The sequence below is a fragment of the Haliotis rubra genome, unplaced genomic scaffold, assembly GCF_003918875.1.
Source record: "Haliotis rubra isolate DU_JTF1 unplaced genomic scaffold, ASM391887v1 Scf282, whole genome shotgun sequence".
Lineage (NCBI taxonomy): Eukaryota > Metazoa > Mollusca > Gastropoda > Lepetellida > Haliotidae > Haliotis > Haliotis rubra.
The window spans coordinates 521,283-533,312 of record NW_025766914.1 but is presented as its reverse complement, the minus strand read 5'-3'; the positions used below and the strand labels follow the sequence as shown (position 1 = coordinate 533,312).

At 39.1% G+C, this 12,030-nt stretch overlaps 2 protein-coding genes across 2 annotated transcripts; both read left to right on the top strand.

Annotated features, from left to right (window-relative positions):
• Positions 1–5,795: 5,795 nt before the first annotated feature.
• Positions 5,796–6,936, top strand: LOC124281310. Its single transcript, XM_046717333.1, has 2 exons — positions 5,796–6,357; positions 6,884–6,936. The coding sequence occupies exons 1-2, from the start codon at positions 5,796–5,798 to the stop codon at positions 6,934–6,936; spliced, it is 615 nt and encodes a 204-aa protein (XP_046573289.1).
• Positions 6,937–8,964: 2,028 nt separating this feature from the next.
• Positions 8,965–9,649, top strand: LOC124281345 (snaclec stejaggregin-A subunit alpha-like). The gene is made up of 2 exons (XM_046717378.1): positions 8,965–9,143; positions 9,356–9,649. Exons 1-2 carry the CDS (start codon positions 8,981–8,983, stop codon positions 9,568–9,570), a joined length of 378 nt encoding a protein of 125 aa, XP_046573334.1. The 5' UTR covers positions 8,965–8,980; the 3' UTR covers positions 9,571–9,649.
• The last annotated feature ends 2,381 nt before the right edge of the window (positions 9,650–12,030 follow it).

Sequence of the window (12,030 nt, the reverse complement as noted above, 5' to 3'; positions counted from 1 at the left end):
CAGAAATGGCATGAAAAGAAATGATCACATTGTAAAGTCGGTAATCTTGTCCACAGCTTACATTGCTGGTTTGCAGTGGTACTCAGCTGTGCCAGACTGTTAATACAGCTCTATGAGAACATACACTGTCATTCTGGAACACAAAGCTTTGACTTATATGTTGGGCGAACTAGATGCCAACTGGACGTTGAGTGGTCATATTCGCTTGCACGATCATCAGATTCGTCCTGCTGCATGTGATGCCAGACCATACCATGATGCTATCACACAGCACCTACCCGGGCCTGCTATTGAACAGCATCTCTCTGCACTGTCTCCAAATGCGTAGTATACCACTTATAAATCATGGACTATTAATTAATAGCAACACAAAGTGTATATCCATAGATGCTGCTGACCTTCCAATTGCTGTGCACACTGTTTTCTAAGGAGCCCGGTGAAAATGTGAATCAGCAATATCAGTCCTGCAATTAAGAAGTATTTCTCGGCCTTCTTCTTCACACCGTGTAGGGTGTTTTAACCCCAATCTGTATACCGATATCGTTCCATCAGTCTCCGGTTCATATTGTAGACGCTTTTGAGGCTTTTGAAGAACAATGTTTTTGTTACGTTTTTTGGAACAAGCAAGTAACCAGGATAGGTCACCATGTTTCACAAGAGCTATGTGCAACGTTTGGACGATTTAGCTAGCCAGGGATCGTTGAAAGTAACATTACCCTTTTGATCATTCGCTGTTTCTTTTATTATGCAAATCTTCGAGGTTAAATTGTTAATAGAATAACACTCAACCTATGATATTGCTCAGTGTAATGTTTACATTAATTGTTCTGTATGAATTTGTGTGGACATACACTTTCATCAAGGACAACGCAATCACATATTTCATTTTATGATTCATGAATCTAAAATGAGGAATTCAACGTCATCATCTGTTTTTTGCAGGTATGAATAGATGCATGTATTTGTGTTGATTAATGGGATTCATTTGTAATATGTGGCAGGTGAACAATGTCACAGGTGAACAATGTCACACCGCTTTGAACAACGATACTGTAATGGAAAAGCACCGCACCATATATCATACGAATATTTTCGATTAAAACGGTTCAGTCCAATACGACTTTGTTACGTTTCATATAGGCTTGCAGTCTCCTTGAATAATGGTCATAAAAAGAAATGACACAAATAAAGAATTTAAAGCCAATGAACGAGCCTTTTTTTCAACACACATAGGCAGACAGGTCTCTTCTCATGGACAAATGCAGGATTGACACCAGTTATCCAATAATCACAGCTTTATAACTACAAACATAACATATAATTTATTAGTTGATCATTACACACAAAAGAGTGGTCGTACACACTTTTATGCCAATATAAAATTGTCAGTGTAAAATAATGTCAGTAGCAATAAAGTCAGCGAAAATAATATTCATGTTCCGAAGCAGGCCTTGGCTTAATATCAAGGGTGTAAATATTCACATTGCATTATTCTGTGATAGCTGTTCGGTTTCTGTAAAGTCCTTATTTTACGTAACTCAAAACTCAAAATAAGGAAATATTATACACAGCAAAGTATACAGTATCACAACTTGAGCATAACATAAGTCAATAAGACCGGTTCAAGTTGTTTGTTAAGCACAGAGACTTGTTACATTGTACATTGGCTAATACTCCAATCTCAACTACACACCATTGCGATTGCCCGCAAACTAAAGTACGTGTGAAGATCCGAGTTAGAATTTGTCTTCCGTAACCCATGCTTGTCGTAAGAGGCGACTAACGGGATCGATCGCGCGAGTGGTCAGGTTCGCTGACTTGGTTGACACATGTCTTTCACCCAATTTCATAGATCGGTGCTCTTGCTGTTGATCACTGTATTGTGTGGTCCTAACTCGATTATTTACAGACCGCCGCCATATATCGGGAATATTGCTGAGTGCGGCGTTAAAGCTCACATGCAACGTAAAGATTCTGATACCTTTCGGTGTGGACTTACCAAAACAAATCATCAAAAGTGCAAATTCAACTTATAAAGTTGAAAAATAACGCTATGAAAAAAACCGCGCGAAATCGGAGTTCAAACGATTCACTAATTTTTCCCCGACTTTTCGGGGGAAAACTGGTTTCAACAGCTGGGCTGCGCTCATAGCACGTGCGCAGTTTAATAGGTCCGCGCAACTTGGAAGCGGGCTGTCCGGTGAATACTCGGTGAAGGCTTGGTGTGAGCTATTTTCCTAATGTTTAGTTGATATCTCACAGGCGCGAGCTTTTTATATGTTATGACAGTAAATAAACTGTTTATATAATTTAATTTGTCTATTTCACCACACGTTCTTCTTACCGAGTCACTTTCTCAGTTCGATACTTAAAAGCAATGTCATTATTTAGCGTTGACAGAATTTCTAACTGTGATATAGATATGTCGTTGTCACAGACAAAACTCAATGTCTTGTTTTATTGACACCTGTGTGTCTGCCTGCCTGTCTGCTAATGACAATATTCAATACACAACTGCGATCACTGACCACATGCAATTTGAACTTAACACCAATCAGGCTATACACCATAAACAAAACGCATTGATTTATGGCCCGAGTTCGGTCTCTGTCACATTATGTAATTACACAGAAAGGCAGGTGTGATACTTGAACACATGACATGTTATGATGTCTGTTGATTGCAAAATGTTATACACCAAAAATGAGCACATATTTACAAAACCCAACATCTCTATATATACATCCACAATGAGCCGTGGGGGCATCTGCAAATGAACCAGCCGTTGCACTTGAGTGCACACCCACCCGCTCTGACTGGATTCGGTATCCCGGCTGCTTCGTTTCTTGGGAAGTAAACCCAAGTAGACAATATTGCACTTTTGATTTGCGATTGTACGCTTATAATTTTATTGATATGTTTTTTCATAACCAGCAATGTATATTATATGTCATGAATAAGTGATAATTGTGTTTTAATTATGTTTGATTTTTTGGTTGCATGTGACCTTTAAACAACAACTAACCAACCGACCAACCATCCAACCGCAAACTAACGTTAATCCCAAATTTTGGCAAATAATTTGGGGTAAAATATGTTATATTTGGGATTACACTTTCTTACTAAAGTACAGATTCTAGTACTTTTGGTGGGTTGAGTCCCATTCGGGACTCAGATATAACATATGTTACGTTTGACCAGCTGCTGGTCATGAGGTAATGTGAAATGACGCAAGCATGCACGTACACTACGTATGTGATCTAAATGACTTCTTAAAGTTCAGTACCATCTTGGATTATTTCATGACGGACTTCTGGTTCAACGTTATGACGTTGTTTGGGGTATGTTGGTACCTGTTCTGTGCTCTGCTTATCGCAGACTAAAACAATGAACGTATTTGCCACTGACTTCCGTCAGTGTCCAGCCAACAGCTGGACGTCACATGGCTTGCTCATGCACAAATAATGTAATTTGCTATGCATTCAGTAGCGTACGTCCGTCCCTCCCGATTCTTGTTAACGCAATATCTCATGAACTGTTGTACCCAATGTCTTCAAATTTGGTGACAGACTACATTGAGGGATTACGCAGACACCAGTCGATTTGAGTGACCTTGACCTTATCTGCAAGGTCACCACGACACTTTTGACCACTTTTCAAACTTATGTAAACGCGATCTCTCATAAAACATTGAACCCACTGTCTTCAATTATGTCGACAGCCTACATTGGGTGATTATGCAGACACCAGTCATTTCTTGTATGTGACCAAAAAATAAAAAGTGAGTGAGTGAGTTATTATTTAACGTCACATCGGCAATAATTCAGTCATATCGTGACGAGAACATATGTGACATGGAAATGGAATATATGTATATTATAAAAACCTGTCGACGAAGGACAGTAAAACAGCTAGAATATCACAATTACTACTAAAACTAGTATGGAAAGTTAAAACTGATAGCAGTATTTGGACAATACAATATAAAAACAGGCTATAGATCGCCAACAACTGCAGGAAGATCACCATACTATGGACAAAATAAAAAGTACTAAATATCTTATAAATATTTCATTCTTCTTTAGCGGCGGGGGACATTGACATATTAGTAGCAAACACTTGTTTGTATTGATTTGCAACCCTAGTTAATGTATTTGTATAACGTGTTGAAATGTGAAAATCAAACGGAATTCATTTGTGAATAGATTTCAAAGATAACTTTTGGGAAATCAACATGTAACAGAAAGCGGGGGCTAATGCAGGATGTAAAATTAGCATGTCCACAAAGTATTGTTGAAACTAGTGTACTCGTCACAGGCCACGTACCATGTCAGCTGACTGTATTTCCGAGTGCAGAGCTGTTACACACCATATCCCACCAACGTGTCTTTGACACATCTATCATTTTAAACCCACAAAACTGAAAATGGATTTATCTCAAGGTGCACAAGTAGTTTGGGTCTCAATGGGGAAGGGGTACTGTTTTGTTTTGATTGCCCGACTAAAACAATGATAAACTAAGTAAGCTTTTAAGAAATTAGAATCGCTGGTTTTACCGACTGGTTCTCAAACTGTTGTCATAAGTTTGAGTCACTTACGTTCAAATTCAAAGACCGAGTGTTTCAGAAATCGAACTACCCTATTGATAGCGTGAGTAGAAGTAATTTCAATTTCATCAAATGCAAAAGGCATGTCAAAGCAAAGCCCTTAGTTCTTGAAGTTCAGTGTGCATTGCATTCCGACGCATTGTATACCAGACATTATGTTCCAGGTACCTGATACTAAACATTAATCTAATTTCCAGCAAGGACAAAGGACGCTACCTGATACAAACCATTAACCCTGAAATCTCATTTCTACCAAGGACAAAGCAAGCCAGTTTGAAACACTGAACAAAAATGCAACAAGCTGAAAAATGGCGAATGCAACGTTTTACGATTCACACATGCGTATACTTATGGAAACTGTATGGTCATTTAGGTAACATCAATTATATCAGCAGAAATTCTCCAGTGTTTAAACTCTCTTTGTTTCTCGTGACCTCGTAAATGTTCTTTTATTTTCTACCAATTTTGGAATTTAACATTTATTTTACACACAAAATTTCGAAATGAATTCTCTTGCTTTGATTATTTTCTTGCTATTTCAAATATTTTCTTTAATGTCTATTTTCGTTTTGAACTTGATTATTTGCTCATTATGTTACGATAATACATTAATTCAAAATTAAAGAGTTACTCCCTTTATTTACTCGTTATTTCCAGCTTAATTGAAACAGGATTTAATGACATCTTTTTGATTATTTCCATTATTTTATCATATCAAGTATATTTTTAAACATAACGAAGTTCCGAGATTTCGAAGAAAATTGAAATAACGAGAAACTAACTGAAATTCCGAATTGCTCCTTTTGTAAATTTATCTTCTCGCAATTTCAAATATTTTCTTGATCATGTTTTCTTTTAACATTATTCATATTCTGAGTTGATAAACATTGTACACATCTGATAAGGCGAAATTACAATCTCCAGATCAAAGGTGCGCCACATTTGAGTTTCTTATACTCAATGCATGCTTAACAAGACATTCAACGCAGATTGCATTGTCCAAAATGGAAACGTTTGAAATGTTGAACACGAAATACGAAAATTCATTTTGCTACTGATCAAAGGTAAGACAATGTCAAAGAGTCTGGAATGAATGACTTCTGAAGGTTGTAATGATTTCATGAAAGGCCCCTGAGAGTTAATACATATATACCTATAACAAACATCACAGGTATATAAAGGCCCATTATGGTCCTACTTAACAGCTCCATGAATATGTGGCGGACAGTGTGCATGTACGTTGTGCTCCTGGCTGTGACACAGAGCTATGGCACATCAGCCTTTCGAGGACTTGATTTTGCAGGCTTCAAAGGGCCCAATTTTGCTCCCGATGACTTTCCTGATTCAAATTTGCAACAGTCAAGTTTTAGTAACCGCCTGAGAGATATAGAGGAACGTTTTGATGCCGTGACCAGCATGGAGAGCCGACTGGATGATATTGAGCAACGGCTAGAAGAATCAAAGACTAATGATACAGATGCCAAGGAGATTAAGACAAAGATGGAGACGATGGAGGGGGAGCTGGAGACCGTACAGGACACGTTGTCAGCTCTCAGTGCAGTCGCCAACAACGTTGAAAAAATTCAGGCAACAGTGGCTGCTTCTTCAGTTAAAAATGAACAGGACAAGCAGTCACTGGTCGGGACGTTAGCGACAACACGCGGCAGAGTTGCAGCTATTGAAGCAGAGGTCGTAGAAATGAAGTCGAAACTCAATACTAATGAAGGGAACTTTCAGAAACTAAATACAGGTATGATTAAGAAATGATGAGTTTGTTTGTTTTTGGTTAACGCCGAAATCAGCAATATGGCAGCCATATGATGGCGGACTGTAAATAATCGAGTCTGGGACAGACAATGCAGTAATCAACAGCAAGAGCATCGATCTACGCAATTGGGATACGACAACATGTGTCAACAAAGTCAGCGAGCCTGACCACCCGATCCCGTAGATTGCCTCTTACGACAAGCATGGGTTACTGAAGACAAATTCTAACCAGGATTCTTCATGGGTCGATTTAGAAATGAAATGTTATGACACATTTTGGTGTCTGTGTACCAAAAACAAAATTTCGAAGGCAGGCCAAATAGTTAACAATTATGACTCATATTGATACAGTTCAAGCATTACAATTTATACAAAACGATATTTCACAGTTGTGACATGATCTCAATATAAGTGACCACGGTACCTATAATCAGCTTTACGTAAATCCCAGGCTTTATGTGGCTTCATGAAAAAAAGAACACACTTAAAATGCTGAATTACGTTTGCAGGTTTGAACAGAGGAGACAGGACACACGATGTCCCACAGCAACGAGGCAAGTAAAACGTTTCACTTAATGACATTACCAGTTCTTATCTTCTATTTTAATTGTCTATTGTTTAAGGCAAACCTTGCTATATATTTCAAAGAACCTGACCACTCGATGAGTTCAGTAGCCGTTGCTAATATGTATTTGTCGATAGGTAAATATCTTACAGGAGATTGATTTGTGATATTCAAATGCATGGCAACTGTTTACTTACAAAGAAAATAATATTTTATTCACATGACGAATGACGTGCAAAAAAGTCCCAGTTATTATTGTCCAGGGAATATGTACGAGGCAAAGGGGGAAAGTCAGAATTCTCAACTCTATTCGAGCGAACGTGATTCGTTTATTTTCCAACAGTTAAATCAATGTTAGGTCTGCGTCTTAATAAATAGAAAATGTACAATACTAGCTAGTTACTGATAACAAATCGGGAGTCAAAAGTGTGACGGAATGAGATGTCTCTAGCTGGGTATTGCATCTCATGGGAGACAGAAATAAGCCACCAAGTGTCATTTTCATGCTTCCAGGCGTAAGGATCGATCTGTTTTGTGTCCTTGCATTTGAACATACAAACTAAAGAAACGTGTCTGCGAAAATGTGAGAGCAAAATTGAAGAAAGACACCGTGCCAACTAAGCTTATTAAAAACGAAATTTGACGATTATGACTTCCTAATGGGAAAGCCTCTCTGAACATATTTGCAACACATGGGGGGTGAGTGAGTGAATTAATATTTAACGTCACATCGGTAATGTATCAGCCATATCGTGACGAGAATAAAGAATATGTATATATTATAAAACCTGTCGTCAAAGGACAGTAAAACAACTAGACTACCACAGTTAGAATTAAAACCAGCAGGTAAAGTTAAAACTAATAGCATTATTTGGATAATACAATATTAAAAAAACAGGCTAAAGATCACCAGCAACTTTGGGGTGCGGTGGGCGAGCTGGCTAAAGCTCCAGAACAGTGATCCAGCGAGGTTGAGGTGTCGGGATCGAGCCTACCTGTGACCGGGTGTAAAAACCTTGGAGTCAGCTTTGTGTGCAGACTCGTTCAGTGTTGTCACAACCCCAAGTGTACAGTACACAGCCCTGTGCACTTAAAAAGAATCCACGAATCCGTTGGTATATGACCAGATGGTGGCCACTTGTATACCTGCAAACACCCAATTGCGGGTACAGCAACGTGCAGTAAACTTGGACAAAGTACTGTGACTATGTGTCCCAGCCCACCCAGGTGTGAATGGTTACCCGTAAGGATGAGAAAGCAGCAACAACTCGGCGCGCCTAGTGGCTGCAAGAGTTTTACGGTCCCCGGGGAGTTGAGATTGATAATACGATGTGCCGTTGCGATTGTCATCCAATGATCGAGGGAAAATGCCAGCGCCTTGAGCATGCACTAGTTGCGTGGATGTGTGCGCTATATAAATATCCTATTAAAAAAACCCCAAAAACCCCTTAAGGTAGATCACCATACAAGGGACCACAATGCCCTTTAACGGAGCATCCCTTAATTAAGACGACAGACTGTTTACCATATTTTCATAAATTGGTAATCTGATCCGAGATCCGGGGAAAGACACCCAAAATAGAAAAAGTTGCCAACTACTTATGAATAGACAATGCCATTTAGAAAGTGGTCAAATGTAACATGTTGTATTTAGCATTACACTTTCTTCGTAATGTACAGATGCTAGTACTTTTGTTGGGCAGAGTCCCATCCGGGATTCGAACCCGCGCCCTCATAGTCAGGCATCTAATCGCCAGCACACAAACTCAGCTGCCTAACCCACTGTGCCAACGTGGCTTCTTACAACGTTCGCAGTCAATACTACCACTTGTCCGACTCCGATTCCCACTTGGAAGCCGCGGTGGGTACAGTACTAGAATCTGTGCTAAGAAAGTGTAGTCCCATCTATAACATATGTTGCTAGTTTTACATCGCAGTCAGTCTCATTCGCATATCAAATATTCGAATCTGGGCCACAGAAACCAGTGATTAACTTACTATGATTTGTTTTCTTGCAGACGCACGGTGCCCATCCGACTTTATGTATGATGGAACGACCAAACTGTGTCTGAAGCTCGTGAGGGCACCCAGTACGAGTTCAGATGCCAACATTAACTGTCTGACACAAGCAGACGACGGAAGGCTGGTACAGTTGGACACCCGGGAAAAGCACGAATTCGCTAAATCTTATCTTCGCAGTCAAGGTAAAATGACATGTCTAACTTCAAACCTTGTAGGGCTGATTTCAATACAATCTTCTTGATTCATTTAAAATAATAAATGAATGTAAAGGCTAGGCGTGTCCTCAGATTACGATACAGATATATTATTCCATTTTCTGAATAACTTAACAAATTGTTGCCCTCCATTGTTATGATGCACCACTGTCTGACGTGAACTACAATTACCTTAATAGGACAAGGTACAGATACCTACATCGGGGGTATTCGAGACGATAGTGGCAAGTACACATGGTTGGATGGAACAGAGATCAAGGACGCTAACTGGTGCCCTGGTCAACCTGAGAGCAGAGGATGCGTGAGCCTGTGGGAAGGCAGGGGCTTCTGTCTGGACGACGTACACTGTAGCGGACGTATGGCCTCCCTATGCGAGGTCCCCATGGATGAGTAGAAGAGAAGTGTACGCTGTGATCTGGGAGACGTCATTTGATTGCTTTCAACTGAATAAAGTATTTTGCATGAACCTTGAACTTAATAATGTATTTTGCATTAAACACGATCCTTCCACTATTCCCAAAACGAACGTAGGTTAGTACATTCTTTTAGCTGCGTTATGTAATATCCCGGTTATGTGAAGAACGAAGTCTAAGTAATCATGCATTTAGACCAGACCAACTTCAGTCCGCATATCCAGGCCTTCCAGGAACGGTGACAAGCCATCGAGTCACAAAGTATGCATTTGGACGTCTTTTGAAATAAACATAGGTTCATACGATCTAATTACATCCCGACATTCTCACGGGAGAGTAACGGCTTAGTCAAGGAGTGAAAAGGATTTAACTCCATTTTGAGCGCCATGACGATCCAGGTTAGAATTGTTCTTCAGCAATCTATGTATGTCGTAGAGTAGTCTAAGAGGATTGAGAATCCATGAACGCTGACGTGTCATTCGGAGTTGTTGGATTCTATGCCCAGAGGTAACATCATCGTGCAAAGCGATATTGACATGTGCATCTATATGTTTGGAATGGGACCTCGTAACATGAAGTTGGTACAATGTGTGAAGCCCATTTCTGGTGTCCCCCGCCGTGATATTGCTGGAAGATTGCTAAAAGCGGCGTAAAATCATACTCACTGATTCACTCACTCATAACATGAAGGGGTGGTGGGGTAGCCTCGTGGATAAAGCATTCGCTCGTCACGAAGAGATGGGAACAATGTGTAAAGCCCTTTTCTGGTGTTATGGATGGAATATTGCTAAAAACTCATAAAATGGAGCATTTCTATGTATTCATAGTGGTGCGGCCCCAGACGAATCCGGTTTAGAAGTGGTCTACAGTAACTCATGCTTCTCGTAAGAGGCGACTAACGGCATCGGGTGGTCAGAATCGGTGACTTGGTTGACACATGTCATCGCATCCCATGTTTATGATGTTGATCACTGTATTGTCTGGTCCAGACTCGATTATTTACATTCCGCCATCATATGGCTGGAATATTGCCGAGTGCGGCGTTAAACAAACAAACACGCAAATCACAATTGTGCTTAAACATAACAGAATATATGAATGGCTTGTAATCAGTTTTAAACAGGTCTGTTCAACTGTTTCAACAGTTTCAAAAGGCTTTGAAAGTGATCAGAATGACAAGATTAAATACGCATATTCCAGAGGTGATAAAATAGCATTGTGAATGTTTGTGTGCTATACTGTATGAAATATATTGAACTTCCATTCGTAGTATTGATTGTATTTATGTAGATACGTGTTGATTCCCAAGTTGAAACAGAGTTAACTGGAATCAGTCTGTGAAAGGGGTAGGTTTGAAACCAACTAACACCATGGCAATGTGCTGTAATTAACAGAAATATTCCGATAGTAACATTATTACAAATCATTACAAATATATTACAATGGCAGTACTGTTGTAATTCCAGAACATTTTGGAGTCATATTAAACAACTGACAAATCAAACTCTATATCAGCGACTGAACGGGTGTCAAATTTTGGCACTGTGTTCGATAAGTACTGACATTGACCAAGATCATCTCAATAAAGCTGATCAGTTTGTGAAAGAACATGATGATAAAACTTGTAGTGCTTGCCATGATAATGACGTTCATCACATATTAAACAGTGAAATATCGAACGTTGAAATTCTTCAGGCTCTTGACAATCTCAGTGTTGGGAAAGCACCAAGACCTGATGCAGTTACACCTGAGATGATTAAATGGTGTAAATCTGACCTGTTACCTTATTTCCACGTGTTATTTAATGCTATACTTACTAGTGTAAATTTCCTGTGGAATGGACCAAGGGATTAGTGGTACCATTACACAAAAAATGAAAAGCCTCAGATGTTGATAATTATAGAGGCATAACACTTAGTAACATTATGAGTGAAGTATTTACATTCATTTTAAACAAGAGATTGACACTGTTTTGTTCTTTGTATGAACTGCTGCCTGAATCACAAGCAGGATTTAGAGCTGGTAACAGCACTTTGGACAACATTTTTGTTTTACAATGTTTAGTACAAAAGTATCTTATAAAGACTAATGGTCGCTTTTACTGCTTGTTTGTTAATTTTAAAAAAGCGTTCGATTCTATTAATAAAAAAATGTATTATGGCACACTGTATTGAAAAGGGGCATTCATGGTAAAATATTTAATGTTTTGTTTGATATGTATGCAAATGTAAAATCTGCTGTTAAAATTAGTAATTTGTCAATATCCAATTATGTTGATACATTTAGTGGTGTGAAACAGGGATGCGTACTCAGCCCTTTGCTGTTCTCGTTATTTGTGGTAGAACTTGAAAATATGTTGTAGGAATCCAAGGTTAGGGGTACTTTTGTAGGTGAAGAATTTATGCATATATTGTTGGTATTTTATGCAGATGACTTGTGTC

What these genes read in the sequence shown, in the direction of transcription:
- LOC124281310 (XM_046717333.1), top strand. Translation starts at nt 5,796, where the DNA reads ATGGTCCTACTTAACAGCTCCATGAATATGTGGCGGACAGTGTGCATG. An exon ending in CTTTCAGAAACTAAATACAG is followed by an intron (nt 6,358 to 6,883) that starts GTATGATTAAGA and finishes TTACGTTTGCAG; the next exon opens with GTTTGAACAGAGGAGACAGG.
- LOC124281345 (XM_046717378.1), top strand. Translation starts at nt 8,981, where the DNA reads ATGTATGATGGAACGACCAAACTGTGTCTGAAGCTCGTGAGGGCACCC. An exon ending in ATCTTATCTTCGCAGTCAAG is followed by an intron (nt 9,144 to 9,355) that starts GTAAAATGACAT and finishes TTACCTTAATAG; the next exon opens with GACAAGGTACAGATACCTAC.